Source organism: Schistocerca nitens, chromosome 4 (genome assembly GCF_023898315.1).
Source record: "Schistocerca nitens isolate TAMUIC-IGC-003100 chromosome 4, iqSchNite1.1, whole genome shotgun sequence".
Lineage (NCBI taxonomy): Eukaryota > Metazoa > Arthropoda > Insecta > Orthoptera > Acrididae > Schistocerca > Schistocerca nitens.
This window is the reverse complement of record NC_064617.1, coordinates 300,259,279-300,280,093: the sequence shown is the minus strand read 5'-3', so window position 1 is coordinate 300,280,093 and position 20,815 is coordinate 300,259,279. Positions and strand designations below refer to the sequence as shown.

Sequence of the window (20,815 nt, the reverse complement as noted above, 5' to 3'; positions counted from 1 at the left end):
TTTTATTGATTTTTAAGTGCTGATTTCGCATTTTCACTTTGCCACCTCGTATCTTTGCCGCTCGTATCTTTGCCGCTCGTGTCGGCATATTGGAAAAATGGCACGCCCAAAACAGTTTTTTGACAATGTCTCGGAATCGTTTTACAGTTATGTAATAAATAGACTAGAGAAAATTTCCTTTCATTTATGTGGTAAACCATTTTTACCGTAGCTTTAAAGGGACGTGTCGCAGGTAGAAACGGAACATCTAGTGACCGAGCTCAATCATTCAGCCTATAATATAGTTCGCATTTTTGAGCCATGGCTTGTAAGGAAATGAATTGTTTTATATGTCAAAATCCATTAAAAGGAAATGAGGCGATTTAATTGAAGGGAAAAAGAACTGGAGACATCTCGTATGGCAAGTGTTCCAAAGAAAGGACAACAAATGCAAACTCTTGGAGGGATAGAGACCGATAGCGGTTCACTATGTGTGTCGAAAACGCTACAGTAATGAGAGATTAATCTCTACTTCTTTGCGTAGAGGAAGCGATGTTGCACCTTCTCATTCACAACCGATCCTCTACCCCAGCATTCTCATTCAGAGATCACTGTTTGTGCGCTACTGAGATAACAGTAACGAAACAAAAACAGGCGCGCTTGTGCGATCGTACTGTTGCCTATATATCGTGCGTAAGTTATCGATGAAACGCAGCATTTCAGAACTTGCTAGAACTCGTAATGATGATTGAGGTCGAGGGATTGCTGAGCGTTTCGAGCAAGATTTGCTTGCGGTCGATGCACAGTATAACTCGTGCATGAAAAAATTGTACCATGCACTGCAGAATGGAGAAATTAATAGGAGAGGTCCATATTCAAACGAGATCGATACTGCAATGTTGCCGCTTATCTCGAGCATAATGCTCTGGATGAAATGATGCCAAAATTGAAGACGATTACCACCACAAATAAAAACTGTGTGAGTACAGTGCTCAAGAAATATGATGATGATAGTTTGATTGCCTTCACTGCCAATAAGGAGCCTGCTGTTTGTTTCCGAAACACGGGGTATTAGTCGTTGATGGAAGCCTGGTGTAACCAAAAAATCGACAAGAAGACGGAAGAACGCCGGAATATTGTAAAGACAACTGCAGCAATGATTCTGGAGTACGTTCGTTCCAAAGTCTAGGAGTCAAAATATTATCCTCAAACAGATAATTTTTTAAGAAACTGAGTCAGATATACCGGAAACTTTACGCTTTTTCCTGGATGATGTCATGTTGAAGTACAAACGTGCATCTATTGATAAATGGAAGAAAAGGAGTATTGCTGTCATACATTGCATAATTGCTGCATCAAGATCGAAATCTTTTTTGTTACCAATGCAAGTGCGAGTAGCATTATTTTTATTTCAAAAGTATGGCTCTCGGCGATTAATAGATACATTATTATCTCTCGGATTTTGCTCCTCGTACACTGAAGCGATGCTTTCTGAAGTTTAAGCTACAATGCTCTCATCTGTGAATATCACAAAGTAAAAATTCGAAATGAGCACGTCGAAATCATTAAAAATACCAATTTTTAAAACTCCGGGAAAAGGTTTCCAGATAGAGCTACCAAATGACTAAACTGCATTGACAGTCTTGGATCGCCACGACAGACCCATCAGTTATGGGCATTTTTCAGGCGTTCGATTTCGTGTTTTAACACTTTTGGGACATTGTTTAAATTGACAGCCAGTGACACGGTTGCTACATAGGAAATTACCTCTTTTTTAAAAACAGTTAACTTAAATTAAACAAAAGATACAATGATTCTAAACTTCAACACAAGAATAGCCACATGCCACATTCCTATGGTATGCAATACCACCCGCCTTTCTGAAACTTACGTAAAACTACATAGACTTTTTCTTTTTATTAAAGGGAGTGAAGTATACTGGATTCGATGTTTCCGGCCGGCCGCTTTGTCCGAGCGGTTCTAGACGCTTCAGTCCGGGACCGCGCTGCTGCTATGGTCGCAGGTTCGAATCCTGCCTTGGGCATGGATGTGTGTGATGTCCTTAGGATAGTTACGTTTAAGTAGTTCTAAGACTAGGGGACTGATGACATCAGATGTTAAGTCCCGTAGTGCTTAGAGCCATTTGAACCATGTTTCCGCAACATTTCTCACGTGGAGCAGATGATTATAACAGTCCAGGAGAGAAGCACGACACATCAGCGACACGTGCAACTAAAATAAACAAGAAGATCACCTGTCGCAGAGCAGTGCCTCGAGTTGTTATACGACGACAGCACTATTGCTGTGGGACAGCTCAGTTAAGCAGTCTGTCGGAAGGAAGTTGTCGGAAAAACCAAATACACAGGGGGGGGGGGGGGGGGGGAGTGAGAGGCACGTAGTTTCCAATCTAAAAAAGACTTGGGATCCAGAACTCATTTTATTAAGATGTCAGTTGTGACTCATGTCGCTCTATGTCCTAAACTGAATTGTCACTGCTGTCTTCGCTAAAGAAAATCGGAATAACCAGGTAAATATTTGTATTTCCGTCGGTGGGTGCCCGTCTCCCTCATACGCCAGTTGATTTATCGTGAATATAAGGATATATCGGATTGATTCATGCAGTAGTAGATGATCCATGCAGTAGTACTAGTAGGGAGTCCACAACAAGTGAAGAGGGTAAACATTGTGAGCAAAAATAAGAGTTTTTCATTAATCTGTGGAAGTGGGAACACGAGTTTAGCCGTACCTGAAGAATGAAGGACGGTAACCGCCTACTGCTATGCTAAAGCCGTGCAATATCCTTGATATCCATTTAGTACAGAATGTAGGAACGTATTCTGAGCTGAAACATAGTGAGGTTTCTCGAACAGAATGACCTACTCCATGCCAACAATCGTGGAACGCGAAAACATCTATCATGTGAAACTCAAATCGCACTTTTCTCACATAACATCCTGAAAGCCTTGTATTGAGGCAGTCAAGTAGATTCACTGTTTCTCGATTTCCCAAAAGCATTTTGGTCAGCACCACATTTCGCGTATTATAAAAAGTGAGGTCGTATGGAGTATCAACTAAGATTTGTGTCTAGGCTGAGAATTTTTTTGTAGGGAGGACAGACACGCAGCATATTATCACGGATTGAGAGTCATCGACAGATGTAGAAGTAACTTCGATGTGCCCCACGGAAGTGTGTTGGGGCCCATATTGTTCATGCTTATACTAATGACCTTGCAGACTACGTTAATAGTAACTTCAGGGTTTCCGCAGATGGTACAGCTGTCTATAATGAAATATTGTCTAAAAAAAATAATAAACTGCACAAATATTGATATTAATAAGATTTAAAAATGGTGCAAAGATTGGTGGGTTGCTTTAAATGTTCAAAACTGTAAAATTATACACTTCATACAACGAAAAAACGTAGCATCCTATGACTAGTATCAACGATTCACAGTTGGAATCGGTCGACTCATATAAATAACTGGGAGTAACACTCTGTAGAAATATGAAATGCAACGATCACATAGGCTTGGTTGTAGGTAAAACGGGGGCCAGACTTCGATTTATTCGTAGAATATTAGGAAAATGCATTCAGTCTGCAAAGGAGATTACTTGCGAATCACTCACCCTACCCGTTCTAGGATATTGCTCAAGTTGTGAGACCTATACCAGACGGGACTAGCAGGGGATACTGAACGTATACAGAGCTCTGGACTACTTCACCAGATATTATCTGTAACATATTTAGCATGTTCTGTGTCTACCCCTACTATTTTTGCCCTCTAGTGCTCCATACAGATAAGAATCTTACATGGACTTCTTTCATAATCTGTTCTTTTTATTCCTTCATTTTTCATTTTATCAGTCTATGTAAATTCTACCATTCTTCCATATCACAACTTCTCAAATGCCTCCCGCTGTTCACCGTGGAGGTTTGGTAGTCCACGTTCACTGCTGTGTTCCAGATGTAGGGTTACAATTACGGTAACAGCTACCTCATTTCTGTATCAATATTCGATGCTAACAGAGGTCTTTTATTGAGGAAGCTTTCTTCGCCTATGCCAATATACTTATGATATCTTCCTTGCTTCGGCCGATTTTTATAAAATGCGTAGATGGGACTCTTTCGCTGGTTCCACTCCTGTGTGGTTCCCACTTTTGTTGTTAAGCAAGACATTATTCAACTTTATAATAAGTTTCATTCCTTTCGACTCTTTTTTTTTTTTTAAAAGCCATACTATTCTGTCCCCATCGTTCTGCGGGTATGCTAAGTCTTCCTTACATTTGCCTGTAAGGGCTATGTCGTTTGCGCTGATACCCGGGGACCGTTCGTTTTTGTTGATAGATATCTATCGAGTACTTGAAGTAGAAGGTAACAGTTTGGAAAGGGAAGATGAAGTAGATGAATATGAGATGGAGGATATGATAGTGCGAGGAGAATTTCAGAGACCACGGAAGACCTAAGTTAAGACAAAGCCTTGATATAGTCGATAAACCCTCAGAATTATTGAGATCCATGGCGGGCAGGCATGACAAAACTATTCCATCTGGAGCGCTAGATACATGAGACAGGCGAAATAACCCGACTTCAAGACGAATGTAATTATTTCAGTGACAAAGAAGGCAGGTGCTAACAGGTGTGAATATTACCGAACTGCCGGACACGGTGGCAGAGGGGTTCTAGGCGCTTCAGTCTGGAACCGCGCGACTGCTACGGTCGCAGGTTCGAATCCTGCCTCGGGTATGGATGTGTATGATGTCCTTAGGTTAGTTAGGTTTAAGTAGTTCTAAGTTCTAGGGGACTGATGACCTCTGATGTTAAGTCCCATAGTGCTCAGAGCCATTTGAACCATTTTTATTACCGAACTGTCAGTTTGACGAGTCATGGTTCCCAAATACTGACACGAATTATTTTCAGAAGAATGAGAAAACTGGTAGAGGCCACCTCTGAGAACAATAGTTTGTGTTCGTAGAAATGTAGGTATACGCGAGGCAGTAGGGTGTGATACTACAACTTATCTTAGAAGATAGGTTAAAGAAAGAATACATTTATAGCACTAGTAGATTTAGAGATAGTTTTTGATAGTGTTGATTGGAATACACTCTTCGAAATTCTGAAAATAGTGGGGATAAAGTACGGAAACCAGACTGCATTTATAACAGTTGTAGAATTGAAAGAGAAGCATTGATTGAGAAGAGATTGACAAATGTGGAGAAGAAATTAAAGTTCAGGAACATAAATAATAATTTTCGGTTTTGCCGACGACGTTGAAATTCTGTTGGAGACTATAAAGGACTTGGAAGTGTAGCAGAATGGAACGGATAGCATTTTGTAAAGACATTGTTAGATGAGCATCACGAAAAGTAGAACTAGAGTCATGGAATGAGGTTGAATTTAATCAGGCGATGCCGAGGGAAATGCAAAGTGTCATGGTGCCTTTTTAGTAAAACTTTTTTTTTGAACAACTAAGTACAGCAGTTGTGCATGACATATAATTTTTTAAATTTTTTCAGTGTTGTATTTAAACATAATATTTGACCATGAAAACTTCTTACATTGTGGCGTGTATCCGTTATGCTATGGTTGATATGCCGTATGTTGCAGAACTGCAAAACTACCCCGTTTTTTAAGTGAAAACACACACACACACACACACATTTTTGATTTTAAACATGTTGTGGAGTGAAGAAAAAACGATGAAGTGTTAATAGTACTTTTTTAATGATATCTTCAAAAACTGGTTCAAATGGCTCTGAGCGCTATGGGACTTAACATCTGAGGTCATCAGTCCCCTAGACTTAGAACCACTTAAACGTAACTAACCTCAGGACAGCACAAACGTCCATGCCCGAGGCAGGATTCGAACCTGCGACCGTAGTAGCAGCGCGGTTCCGGACTGAAACGCCTAGAACCGCTCGGCCACAACGGCCGGCAATGATATCTTATTTATATGTCTAAGTAGTTCACTAGTTTAAATAACTAGTTTACTTATTGTTTAAGTTAAAGATATAATTTTATTTACAAATTAGGTAACGCTGAAAAAAGGTTTTGAAGGGATGTTCATAGACCTACCTCAGTTATACCCCAAAAGCTTGTGTAAAAGTTTCTCGATCAAAACGTAGACACTTTTATTACAGCCTGACGTCCACTGAGCAACTGCAGTATCGGTGTTTGCCGAAATTGTAAGACTTGCTCAGTCTAACCATGCGGCGCGTCTCCCGGATTTACCCTTACTTTCCTCTTATTCAGCAATGGCGCAAAGGTCATTTTGATGGTGCCGCGTATTCTTCCTACTGCATCTGATACGCATATACAATTAATACAATGGTTTCAGAATAAAATTGGCTCTTGAAGTTTTCACCATTTACGAGCCGTAGGCATTTAACAGCGCCATCAGTTCTTTGAGGCCTCTATCTGACAGAAGCGAGAGCAGCAGAGCCACAGTTCAAAGACAGTGGCCAGACCATAAGTAATTTGTACATGCTCAGAATGATCGCCAGCCAATGTTAAATGATACGCAAATAATGTCAGGGACGCGCTTTACTTATAGCAGCAATTGCCGAAAGCGAATGGCATTAGGCACATAGCGTCTCATTACCAAGATGTGCTAAGCTCGCGGTTCCAGCTAGCTTTTCTGAAACAAATATCACAAAAACAGTAATTCACGCACAAATTAATAATTTCGGGGAAAAATTTACTTATAAATGAAAACAAGCATGTAAACCGATTTTAACATATTTAATTATAAATCAAGTCTGTAACTACTACAGAGACACACAAAATACGTCTGCACATTTCGATGGAGGTGGAGACAAGGAAAGTAGTGAGCGACAGTTTTCTTCGTTTCAGCCACAGCCTGATTTCTCTGATTTTGTTGGTCTGAATTTAAGTTCGTACACGTTTCGATAGGCTAATTGAAATATTTCTTTAATAAAAGAGCGCACTTTCGCGAGAGAAAATTATTTTGAAATGATTTTATATCTAAAAATATATGACATTCTTGAAGTAATGTTTCAAAGTACTGTACCGAATAGAGAAAAAAGACATTTATGGCGCACCTTAATGGGGGTAGGACGTCAAACGGGCCGACTTGGAGCAGGAGAGTCACCACAGGACATTTTAATTTCTGCTGTCTATACTTTTACAAATAAATTACTAAAACTTTGTCACCATGACCAGGAAGGATTGAGGACTCACACTCATCGCAGTGGAAGTTCAAAAACGTAGCAAAATACCTTTATTTACATGTGAAATTTCATCATTTTTTCACTTATTACTGGCTGCATTTGTTGCTATAGGTACACTTTTCTTCCTAAGTAAGAGAGATTCTTCGATGAATTTTTCATAGCATACAAACAGTAGTTACAGATGTATGAAACTCTAGAATTTTCCAAATCTATTAAAAAACTGTGGAAAAAATTGAGATAATTATCTATAAAACTTGAATTTCTTATATACATGAAGTTTAAAATGTAACAGTTCATTCATTTTTTCATAAATTAAATAACTTCTAGAGTTTCATACACCTGTAGCTATGGTTTGTATGCTGTGCAAAAGTCATGGAAGAATCTCTCTTACTTAGGAAGAAAAGTGTACCTATAGCAACAAATGCAGCTAGTAGTAAGTGAAAAAATGATGAAATTTCACATGTAAAAAAAATGTGTTTGTTACGTTTTTCAGCTTCCACTGCTATGAGTATGAATTCTGAATCCTTCCTGGTCATGATGTTAAAGTTTTATGAATTTATTTGAAAAGTGTAGACAGTGGAAATTAAAATGTCCTGTGGTGCTTCTCCTGCTCCAAGTCGGCCTGTTTGACGTCCTACCCCCTTAAACAAAAAGGAAAGATATGTTGATAGGACCTATCCAGAGGCCTCAATGAATAATGAAATTGGTAATTGCGTGAAGTGTGTGTCTTTGTGTGAGGGAGGCGGGGAAAGTAGTAAAAATTGTAGAAAGAGCCCATGGCTCGAATACAGTAACTAGGTTCCAAAGAGAAGAGTACTGCACAGGATAGATCAACACGGAGAGCTGCATCAGAGCATCCTTCGGTCTGAAGACACCAGCAACAACATGTATCGAGAATAGCTTACTGATTCCTGGATCCATTGAGAGCAGTCGTTTCCGTGTGCCCAGGTAAAAAAGCCGTGAAAGGTAGTGTTGCACCTTCAGCGGCGAATCTCCGCTTTGATTGTGTCGTCTGTGTCACGCACAGAGGCGGAGTGTGCCCGTGTCATTTCCGATAACGTGCCCAGCGCCGTGAACCTTGGCAGTTGGCCGTGTGACAGGCGACGCGACAAACACCGGCTGCTCCCCCTCCCCTCCCCGCCCCTCCTTCCCAACTGCAACCCCTACCGCCGCCCTCTTCGTGTCAGAAGGGTGGCGGCAGCAGGGGATGGGCGCCTCGCGCCGACGCTTCTGACCGACGCCTGCCGGCGAGCCGTTTACCTGCCTGCCGGTTTTGCACCAAAGGTTTCTCCGCAACAGATTTTTTAAACGCACAAACACAAAAGAAGGGTAATTTTGAAATTACTAGCTGGTAATGTCTGGTCATACAATGGACATTGTTACTAGAATGAGATTTTCACTCTGCAGCGGAGTGTGCGCTGATATGAAACTTCCTGGCAGATTAAAACTGTGTGCCCGACCGAGACTCGAACTCGGGACCTTTGCCTTTCGCGGGCAAGTGCTCTACCAACTGAGCTACCGAAGCACGACTCACGGCCGGTACTCACAGCTTTACTTCTGCCAGTACCTCGTCTCCTACCTTCCAAACTTTACAGAAGCTCTCCTGCGAGAGCGATTATCCAACTAAATGAATTTCTTCCATTGCTTTAAACGAGGGTGAGTCAAATGAAAACCTTAAATTTGTAATAACAAATCGAAATTTCACGCCGTTATCCTGTAAGTTGGGAAGCGTGCTACAAACAGCGTGCAGAATGGCCTGTAGGTGGCAGCATAGAGCAGATGCACACATACCGTCGCAGCATCAGTATAAAGATGGCCGCCTCACATGAGACTTGCACCAGGGAAGAACAGCGTTCTGTTATTCGGTTTTTGCGTAGTGAAGGTGTGAAACCTATGAAATTCATTGACGATTGAAGGTTCAATACGGTGATGCATGTTTGTCACAGCAGCAAGTCTACGAATGGAGTAGGAAGTTCGCAAATGGTGTGACTTCAGTGGAAGATGCTCCTCGTCCAGGTCAGGCACAACGAGTTGTGACTCCACAGAACATTGCAGCAGTTGAAGCCATAGTGAAGGAAAATCGCCGGGTGACACTGAATGACATTGCAGAATGTTTACAGATTAGTCATGGATCAGCACAGCACATTGTGCATGATGTGCTCCAGTTGCACAAAGTGTCTGCAAGATGGGTGCCAAGGCAGCTGACTCCTGAAATGAGAGAACGACGTGTTGATGCTTGTGAAGAACTTCTTCGGCGCTTTGAACGAGAAGGTGATGGCTTCCTTGCAAGAATCGTTACTGGGGACGAAACCTGGACCATTACATGCCTACAGGGACCACTGTCATACACAGATCTCCTAAAAAAATCGTCTGCGGCCTACAATCAAATCAAAGCGACGTGGATTGCTGTCAGCAGGTGTCCTTTTGCAACATGACAATGCAAGGCCCCACACTGCCCGTACAACAGTTACAACAATCACAGACCTGCATTTTGAGTGTCTTCCTCATCCACCATACTCACCAGACCTTGCCCCAAGTGATTTCCATATGTTTGGACCACTCAAAGACGCAATGGAAGGAAAGAAGTTCCGCTCTGATGAAGAGGTACGCCACGCCGTGCATGAGTGGTGGTTGCACGGACCACCGAAAGAATTTTTTTCTAAGGGAATTTATGCACTTTGTAAGCGATGAAGGACTTGCATTGAGCGTGGGGGAGATTATGATGAAAAGTGATACAGCTTTGTGCCACTTCTGCAGAGTAAATAATATTTCATTTGACTCACCCACACCACAGACATCGTCTATCTTACGGAAGTAACCAACATGCAAGCTCCAAGAATTTGCCCACGTTCGGATTCATTCAGCTCCGACGCAATGCTCTCACGACAGTACAGAACGCTGCTCTGACCACGATGACACTTGCAAAGTATTGAGGACACTGCATAGGTGCCGTTCGTGGTCAAATACGAAGGTGCAAACTGTAGGCTTGGCTAGCACCTGCATTTATGTTCAAGCATGCATGTCTCGCGGAGTTACGTTATCTTTGTCTAACTTCTGTAAGTTTTCTGTTTTTACGGTCCACTCTCATTTTTTTCATTACAGTTGCAAGCTAATTCCAAGCAACATTTTGAAATACCCTTTCCAGGTCTATAGAACACACATACACACACACACACACACACACATATATATATATATATATATATATATATATATATATATATATATATATATATATATATATATATACGCTGACGGAAAAACACCGGAAAATAATTGATGTAGACTAAAGAAACTTTGGGAATACATTTGTCTAGGTGACATATTTAAGTGATTAACATTTCAAGATCAGAGGTTAATGTGAGCGTGAGAGCCAGCCGTGTGGCCGAGCGGTTCTAGGCGCTTCAGTCCGGAACCGCGCTGCTGCTACGGTCGCAGGTTCGAATCCTGCCTCGGGCATGGATGTGTGTGATGTCCTTAGGTTAGTTAGGTTTAAGTAGTTCTAAGTCTAGGGGACTGATGACGTCGGATGTTAAGTCCCATGGTGCTCAGAGCCATTTTTTTTGTGAGCGCGAGATAAGCTATTGCAAATGTGAAATGCTGGTACATTAATCACCGGTGTAATCGCCAGAATGTTACATCGAAGAATGCAAACGAGCATGCATTGTGTTATACAGGTGCCAGGTTTCATTTTGTGGGATGGGGTTGCCGGCTTGAACTTGGTCGGTCAGTACAGGTACAGCTAATGCTGCTTTTGATGACGCTGCAGTTGTCGTCCGATGATGTCGCATGTGTGCTCGATTGGAGACAGATCTGGTGATCGAGCAGGCGAAGGTAACATGTCGAAACACAGTAGAGCGTGGGCGAGCGTTTTACTGTTGTAAATACCTCCTGGAATGCTGTTCATGAATAGTAGCACAAGAAGTCGAATCACTAGACTGACGTACAAATTTGCATTCAGGTTGTGTGGTATAACCACGAGAGTGCTCCTGCTGTCATACGGAATCGCGCGCCGGACCTTAACTCCAGTGTTTACAGCACGCAGACAGGTTGGTTGCAGGCCCTCGGCTGGCTTCCTTCTAACAACTCATGGCCATCAGTGGCACCGAGGCAGAAAAAAGCTTTCATCAGAAAACACAATAGACCTCCACCGTGCCGTCCAATGAGCTGTCGCTTGACACCACTGAAGTACCAAATGGCGGTGAATCGTGTTAGTGGTCCGCAGCTCGTGGTCGTGCGGTAGCGTTCTCGCTTCCCGCTCCAGGGTTCCGGGGTTCGATTCCCGGCGGGGTCAGGGATTTTCTCTGCTTCGTGATGACTGGGTGTTGTGTGATGTCCTTAGGTTAGTTAGGTTTAAGCAGTTCTAAGTTCTGGGGGACTGATCACCATAGATGTTAAGTCCCATAGTGCTCAAAGCCATTTGAACCATTTTTTTGGTGATAGTGGAATATATGCCACAGGGCGTCTGTCTCGAAGCTGTTCTTTGTGTCACTGTGGCGCCAACTGCTGCTCAGTTGCTGCTGCATATCCTGTGCGATGCGCCAGAGCCCCACGCCGGACACGATGTCCTTCCCTCTCGGTAGTGCCACGTGGCCGGCCGGAGTCCGGTCTTCTCGCGACCTCAAATTCTCGTCACTATCGCTGCCAGCAGTGATGTACAGTGGCTACGCTCCTGCCAAGTCTTTCTGCAATGTGGCAGCCTGGGGGATGTTTCCAGAATGAGATTTTAACTCTGCAGCGGAGTGTGCGCTGATATGAAACTTCCTGGCAGATTAAAACTGTGTGCCCAACCGAGACTCGAACTCGGAACCTTTGCCTTTCGCGGCACTTCAGTGTTCGGAAGGTAGGAGACGAGGTACTGGCGGTACTAAAGCTGTGAGGACGGGGCGTGAGTCGTGCTTTGGTAGCTCAGTTGGTAGAGCACTTGCCCACGAAAGGCAAAGGTTCCGAGTTCGAGTCTCGGTCGGGCACATAGTTTTAATCTGCCAGGAAGTTTCATATCAGCGCACACTCCGCTGCAGAGTGAAAATCTCATTCTGGAAACATCCCCCAGGCTGTGGCTAAGCCATGTGTCCGCAATATCCTTTCTTTCAGGAGTGCTAGTTCTGTAAGGTTCGCAGGAGAGCTTCTGTAAAGTTTGGAAGGTAGGAGACGAGGTACTGGCAGAAGTAAAGCTGTGAGTACCGGGCGTGAGTCGTGCTTCGGTAGCTCAGGTGGTAGAGCACTTGCCCGCGAAAGGCAAAGGTTCCGAGTTCGAGTCTCGGTCGGGCACATAGTTTTAATCTGCCAGGAAGTTTCATATCAGCGCACACTCCGCTGCAGAGTGAAAATCTCATTCTGGAAACATCCCCCAGGCTGTGGCTAAGCCATGTGTCCGCAATATCCTTTCTTTCAGGAGTGCTAGTTCTGTAAGGTTCGCAGGAGAGCTTCTGTAAAGTTTGGAAGGTAGGAGACGAGGTACTGGCAGAAGTAAAGCTGTGAGTACCGGGCGTGAGTCGTGCTTCGGTAGCTCAGATGGTAGAGCACTTGCCCGTGAAAGGCAAAGGTTCCGAGTTCGAGTCTCGGTCGGGCACACAGTTTTAATCTGCCAGGAAGTTTCATATCAGCGCACACTCCGCTGCAGAGTGAAAATCTCATTCTGGAAACATCCCCCAGGCTGTGGCTAAGCCATGTGTCCGCAACATCCTTTCTTTCAGGAGTGCTAGTTCTGTAAGGTTCGCAGGAGAGCTTCTGTAAAATTTGGCAGGTAGGAGACGAGGTACTGGCAGAAGTAAAGCTGTGAGTACCGGGCGTGAGTCGTGCTTCGGTAGCTCAGATGGTAGAGCACTTGCCCGCGAAAGGCAAAGGTTCCGAGTTCGAGTCTCGGTCGGGCACACAGTTTTAATCTGTCAGGAAGTTTCATATCAGCGCACATTCCGCTGCAGAGTGAAAATCTCATTCTGGAAACATCCCCCAGGCTGTGGCTAAGCCATGTGTCCGCAATATCCTTTCTTTCAGGAGTGCTAGTTCTGTAAGGTTCGCAGGAGAGCTTCTGTAAAGTTTGGAAGGTAGGAGACGAGGTACTGGCAGAAGTAAAGCTGTGAGTACCGGGCGTGAGTCGTGCTTCGGTAGCTCAGATGGTAGAGCACTTGCCCGCGAAAGGCAAAGGTTCCGGAGTTCGAGTCTCGGTCGGGCACACAGTTTTAATCTGCCAGGAAGTTTTATATTAGCGCACACTCCGCTGCAGAGTGAAAATCTCATTCTACCCTCGTTATGTTGGCGGAAATACATGTATAATTCCGGAGGTACGCATAAAATATCGTCCGAAACTGTCTTAAACGCATTCTCTGAAAATTATTTAGAGCAGTTAGTTCATGAGCCCACACGAATAGTAAAGGGTTGTGAAAACACACTTGACCTCTTAGCGACAAATAATCCTGAGTTAATAACGGGCATCAGAACCGATATAGGGATTAGTGAACACAGGATTGTCGTAGCGACAGTAAATATTGTAATCCCCAATCCTCGAAAAATAAGCGAAAAATATACCTATTCAAAAAAGCAGATAAAAATTCACTTGACGCCCTCCTGAGAGACAATCTTCACTCATTCCAAATTAGAGCAGATGTGGCTTAAATTCAAAGAAATAGTATCGGTAGCAATTGAGAGATTTATACCAAATAAACTAACAAACGACGGAGCTGATCCTCCTTGGTACACAAAACGGGTTAGAACACTGTTGCAGAAACAACGAAACAAACATGCCAAATTTAAACAGACGCAAAATCCCCAAGATTGACGATCTTTTACAGAAGCTCGAAATTTAGAGTGAACTTCAATGCGAGATGCCTATAACAGTTTCCACAACGAAACGTTGTCTCGAAACCTGGCAGAAAATCCAAAGAGATTCTGGTCGTATGTGAAGTATGTTAGCGGCAAGAAACAATCAATGCCTTCTCAGCGCGATAGCAGTGGAGATACTATCGAAGACAGTGCTGCCAAAGCAGAGTTACTAAACACAGTCTTCCGAAATGCCTTCACAAAAGAAGACGAAGTAAATACTCCAAATTCGAATCAAGAACTGCTGCCAACATGAGTAACTTAGAAGTAAATATTCTCGGAGTAATGAAGCAACTTAAATCACTTAATAAAAGCAAGTCCTCTGGTCCAGACTGTATACCAATTAGGTTCCTTTCGGAGTATGCTGATGCACTAGCTCCATAGATAACAATCATATACAACCGTTCGCTCGACGAAAGATCCGTACCCAAAGACTGGAAAGTTGCACAGGTCACACCAATATTCAAGAAAGTTAGTAGGATTAATCCACTAAATTGCAGGACCATATCCTTAATGTCGATCTGCAGCAGGATTTTAGAACATATATTGTGTTCGAACGTAATGAATTACCTCGAAGAAAACGGTCTATTGACACACAGCCAACATGGGTTTAGAAAACATCGTTCCTGTGAAACACAACTAGCTCTTCATTCGCATGAAGTGTTGAGCGCAATTGACAAGGGATTTCAGATCGATTCCGTATTTCTGGATTTCCGGAAGGCCTTTGACACTGTACCACACAAGCGGCTCGTAGTAAAATTGCGTGCTTATGGAATATCGTCTCAGTTATGTGACTGGATTTGCGATTTCCTGTCAGGGAGGTCACAGTTCGTAATAATTGACGGAAAGTCATCGAGTAAAACAGATGTGATTTCAGGCGTTCGCCAAGGTAGTGTTATAGGCCCTTTGCTGTTCCTTATCTATATAAACGATTTGGGAGACAATCTGAGCAACCGTCTTCGGTTGCTTGCAGATGTCGCTGTCGTTTATCGACTAATAAAGTCACCAGAAGATCAAAACAAACTGCAAAACGATTTAGAAAAAATATCTGAATGGTGCGAAAAGTCGCAGTTGACCCCGAAAACGAAAAGTGTGAGGTCATCCAGATGAGTGCTAAAAGGAACTCGTTAAACTTCGGTTACACGATAAATCAGTCTAATCCAAAAGCCGTAAATTCAACTAAATACCTAGGTATTACAATTACGAACAACTTAAATTGGAAGGAACACATAAAAAATGTTGTGGGGAGGGCTAACCAAATACTGCTTTTTATTGGCAGGACACTTAAAAAATGTAACAGATCTACTAAGAAGACTGTCTACACTACGGTTGTCTGTCCTCTTTTTAGAATACTGCTGCGCGGTGTGGGATCCTTACCAGATAGGACTGACGGAGTACATCGAAAAATTTCAACGAAAGGCAGCACGTTTTGTATTATCGCGAAATATGGGAGAGAGTGTCACAGAAATGATACAGGATTTGGGCTGGAAATCGTTAAAACAAAGGCGTTTTTGTTGCGACGGAATCTTCTCATGAAATCTCATAAATCACCAAATTTCTCCTCCGAATGCGAAAATATTTTACTGACACCGACCTACATAGGGAGGAACGATCACCACGATAAAATAAGGGAAATCAGGGCTCGTACGAAAAGATATAGGTGTTCATTCTTTCCGCGCGCTATACGGGATTGGAATAATAGAGAATTGTGAAGGTGGTTCGATGAACCCTTTGCCAGGCACTTAAATGTGATTTGCAGAGTATCCATGTAGATGTAGATGTAGAATTATGTTATTTTGGACTTAAAGTTTCTGCCAATAAGCACGGGGATTGATGACAGAAAAAAAAGTAATATTCTATACGTCGGGACAAGTTCAAGTATCAGAGATGTGAAAATTACTTTCGTCATCAAGATTCTATATTGCTAACGGAGAAGATATCGTAGTGATCCTGGCTATAGATGTTAGTATAGAAAGAACGGCATACTACAGGTGAAGAAGACTGCAGGTTGCTCGCTTAAAAACACTGGATATCGGGAGAAGGAGAGGCGTCGGCGCCGGCTGGCGAGCGACCACCTGCCGGGGCGGCGCGGCTCGCTGACGCGGGTAATTACGGCGTTTTATCGCCGCTGACAGCGGCGCGCGGCCGGTCAAATACACGCTCACGGCTAATTATCGCGTCTGCCACTGCGCGAACGCGTGCCTCGGTGTAAACTGGTGCGTGTACGTGTCGCGAAACACGGCGCTTCTCTCTGACATCCCAGCGCACTGCCCAGCCTCCCTGTACCTCTTCTGGAATAAAAGCATTGCTGGAAACCGTGGACTCTGTGTATACAGCAGAATGCACTGTCTCCAGCAGGCGGCAAGTTAATTCGGAAATAAGTGGTTTTATTTATTTTTCCTCTCTTGTGGGAATCTGGAAACATCATCTTCCGACTTACAGTTTGACTTCAAGAAAGATGCAGCATCAGAAAGTGTGACTTATATTTTTGTGTAGGAGCCACTTGCAGAGGTTGTTAATGAGCTGAGAATAGTATTTATCTTCTTTGATGTAACAAAAGCATTTGACTGTCGCACAATTTTGTGAACCATGCTACGTTCTTGGAGACTGGCAATAACCTGCTGGAGTGCTTCTTATTAGTCGGATTGCAGCTTCCTTTTATTTTGGATTCTTCATTATGCACTGCTTCAACTGTGTAGCCATTTCCGAGTTTCTCAAATATGTACCAGATGTAAGATACTTAAAACGTACGTACGAAACTTATCATCCACTGGTCGTTTAGTCAAATGTAGTAAAATATTTTGTTTACCCTTTATATCATGCCTACAAATTTCTAATTCTTCTTGTGTTTCATTTTATTGCGTACGAGACCATACTGCTGCATTTTAATAATGTATGGCTACACGAAAGTTTTGAATGAGCTCCAAATGTGAATTATTTTTGTTCTATAGCTGCAATATGTTCCATGAAAGATGTGTTTATGTAGCTATGCTATCAGCTGTTGCTAATAACTTCACGAAATTGCTACTAGTTTTGGGCTATACTTCTGGCATCTCGTAAAGAAAAGAGCATTATACCAATAGTAAACTGTGTATTTCATTACGAAAATATGCGGTTACTTGTCAGAAAACTCATTATATCATTTTTCTTTATAGTGCATTCTGTATAGTTGCCTTAATAGTAATTTAAATAGGCAAGCATCAGTGTTGTCATTACACGACATGACACAATAAACAATATGCACATATGATGATTTCATTCTGGTTAGTGGCCCCTCTGGTGAAGGTAAATGACACAAGTAGTTTCAGTTACATTATAATTCTGGAACATTTATTGATAACATAAATAATGCAGGCAATCATAATTGACCCATAAGAGGGCCTTCTGCAATAGACATGATAACCAAATATGAAAAATACGTTTAAGTAAATGTGTTAGAGGGTTATAGTGATCAGTGGAAAAGAAGGACTTTTTTTCAACTTATTTCTAAGCTAACTTTTATACAAGTTAGAGATGTATTTAACAGATTTTAGTAGATTTTACAAGTGTATAGATAGGGACTACAACAGGGAGAATTTTATATTATACCTAAAACAGCAGAATACTTATACTCAAAACACATGTAATATGAAGCCTAACTACATACTGTCTTTAAGATCTTTTATGTAAATATATAAGAAAATGTATACTTTCTGTATTTCAATGCTTTGTAACGCCATAGATGCTAAAAATGTATTTGTCTTTCGGTTATTACCTCAAGACAAAAATAGCTGTCTGTGATACATTTGTATGTAAAGACACACTGTTATTTTAGACATTATTTAATAATGCATCTGGAGGAAAGTAACACTATGTGTGAATTTATTATTAAATTTCTTCTGTATCTTTTACTAGACACTTTGGAAGGTTACTGGAAAGTAGGAGTGTTCAGTCTATAGTTAAGCTAACTCTTCTACACATGGAAACTGACATTAATGTACAAATAGGTGCTACAACAGGAAAAAAATCATGTTGTATCTGAAATACCAGTATTCAAATATAAATAATATGAGGCTCAACTATGCACTGATTTTTAAAAGCTCAAGTATCTAAAGTAATATGAAAATTTCAGTACTGTGTTGGCTTATACAGGTGCATCATAACTCATATGCTTTTATGATGTGCTCCAAAAGATGTTTGACTTATATGTTAGTGTCTTTAACTTATTCCCATACATTTTTGTATAAAGAAATACTATTATTTTAAATTTTACACAATTATACGTTTTAAAGAAAAGATATCGTATGTGCAGTCGTTGTAAGTCTTATTTTATTTCATTGCTGCTGAAACTTCAGATGTAACACAACATTTAATGTTAGGCATTACCCTACAGCCATTTGTGACAACTGTTTACATAAATTAAACTTTGAAATAATTGTTTCCAGTATTTCAGAACTGTTTTTTATACATTTGACAATGTACTTTTCCCCATGTCAAAATGTATGTATTTATGAACATACAACATAATGGTCAGATATCAATTACGATATTATTATGACAACACTGATGCAAGCAGCTGAACAGATTGCCGTTTGTAGATATTTAAGTATCTGAAAATTGAGAAGTAAATGATAGTTCTCCATAGGTAATTGATTCATTAAAGTGATTAAAAACCGTATTACTCCAGAAATGGTTGGCATATATTTTTAAAGAAATGCCTACAGAAATATAGCAGGCATATTTGATAGTAAGCACAGCGTGTATGTGACAGACTGATATGTCTGTGTAATATCTATGATGGTCATTTGTGTCATGAACATATAAAGAATAACTTAAGTAGGTCTTACAAGAAGTGTATCTGCCACCTTTTGCAATACAGATGTGCCCGGATAGCAAAAGCGTATTAGTGACTCGTAATAACAACACTAATGCTTGACTATTTAACTTAAGGCAACTATAGGTAATCAGGAAGCAAAATACTATAAAGAATTTGTCACCATTAACTACATATTGACTTTATGCAATATGAATTAGTATATTTTTTTGTCATTTACTCTTGGTATCATTGCGTGTTTTGTTTGTAATTACCAGGTGCCAAACGATGGTCCATGAATACAGTAGATAGAAACTACTAGCAACCAAATAAAGGTGTTGACTGCAGCTTGTGAGGTCATAGTTGCTGCGTCTCGATCGAAACGAAAACAAATACAACTCCTGTGAGTTGTGACAGTGCGCGGCTAAGCATTTTAGGCTTAACAATAAGGTTTTCGGTTGTTTCGTTTTGAATGCGCACCAGCGCAGCATCTATTTAAATGGAGTCTCTAGATGGGGTCGGTAGCGAACACTGGGTCGGAGGAAAGATTCGAAAGAAAGTATAGTAGTGTACCGAATTTGGCTGTCACATATTGGAAAAATATTGAACAGTAATTCGAAAGTAGAGAAAGTGTCATCGAAGATTGGAGCGTTCATGAAAGTTGTAGTTTTATTCAAATTTTGTCGCCGATATTTGTTACTATAATTTAACATACCACTTTAACCACTGCAAAGAAATGTTTACTTTTCTGGATGTTTCGTTTTGAACAACCTTCGAACAGAGGTAAAAAAATTGGAGTCATGAATCAGAAACAATTTAAATTTTATTCTTTAGAGAAATTCCTCCTAGCAGTTTCTTGCACTGCGACGTAATACCAATGTACGTAATAACAATGAAGTAAGAACAATGTGCTCACGTTAGAATACAGCAACGTCTTCACATGATATGCTTCTGTTCGTTAGATAGTTGGCGCACCAGCTGTCGATTCATCAAGAACTGTACAAAACAATTTGTAAACCAAAAATATTTCTTTTGAATACTTCCTTCCTTCATGTGGCACCTAGCTCTAGGTAAACACTTGACAGTAGCTTAAAAAAAGGTGAAACTAACTTCGCAACGAAGAACAGGTCTAAATAAATACAGCCTAAGTGGAAAACACCGCCTTCCATTAATAAATCAATGGCTGCATTGCCCACTATTAAAAATGACACAATAACTGTCGCATCCTTCACAAACTGCACTGATGATGACAAGTCTTTATTACTAGTGTTTTATTCCTTTTCTGTACCTTTTTATAAACCTTTTTAATTGTTATTATTATTATTATTATATTTTACGTTTGTAATATTAGGTAGTAAACAAGGAGTAAATGAATAAGGAATGACATAAATGCACATAACAGAAATGATGATCTTGTATCTCGTATTCTGAAAAAAAAAAATGAACTTGTCCTAAGGAGTTCAGTTGCTACTTCCACGAATAATCGTATGCCTTTCGTTTACAATGACACATGTAATTTTGTTTGCAAATAATTCACGTCCTATATATGTGGCACTAACCGATTTCCGTCTCCATTTTCCACAGACTGGACGGAGTGATGCAAAGCACGTACGAAAATCGTGGCTGTGGCATTCTATCCGTTTGCAACGACTGCAGCCTATATCGCCGTATAAGGTTGTCTGGGTTAAGTAGCGACGTCTCAGAGAGTTCATCTGTCGCTGGGTAAGTAAGTAAAATTCTTTAAACGGACTCTGTGTCCCTAAGAGTTGCCGTACATCTCACTGATATTATCTGCTTACACATTGCGTCATAAGTATCGAAATGTCATCTGTCAGACGGAGAGCATGGTGTAAGTTCGATTGACGCAAGGTAGTGAGGTAATTTTCTGAGAAAATTTCACTTAACATACGCGCGACCAAGTTCATGCTGAAGACACTGTGGAAAATTGGCAAAGTACTAAACCCAATAATTTCACTGGTGGACCCACTAAATTATCCGATAGGAACTGTTCAGTGCATGAAACAATCGTGAGACATC

The 20,815-nt window shown here is 41.3% G+C and overlaps 1 protein-coding gene across 4 annotated transcripts in view; it reads left to right on the top strand.

The window, feature by feature from the left end:
* Positions 1–20,815, top strand: part of LOC126251488 (DNA ligase 3) — a 605,411-nt gene that overhangs the window by 565,771 nt on the left and 18,825 nt on the right. For 3 of the 4 annotated variants that reach the window (XM_049951944.1, XM_049951945.1, XM_049951946.1), the window contains one exon: positions 20,363–20,500. In XM_049951944.1, the coding sequence (XP_049807901.1) occupies positions 20,363–20,470 (108 nt within the window). In that variant the 3' untranslated portion in view covers positions 20,471–20,500. Of the gene's footprint in view, positions 1–20,362; positions 20,505–20,815 lie in introns of all 4 variants that reach the window. The other variant, XM_049951947.1, reaches the window with a different exon arrangement.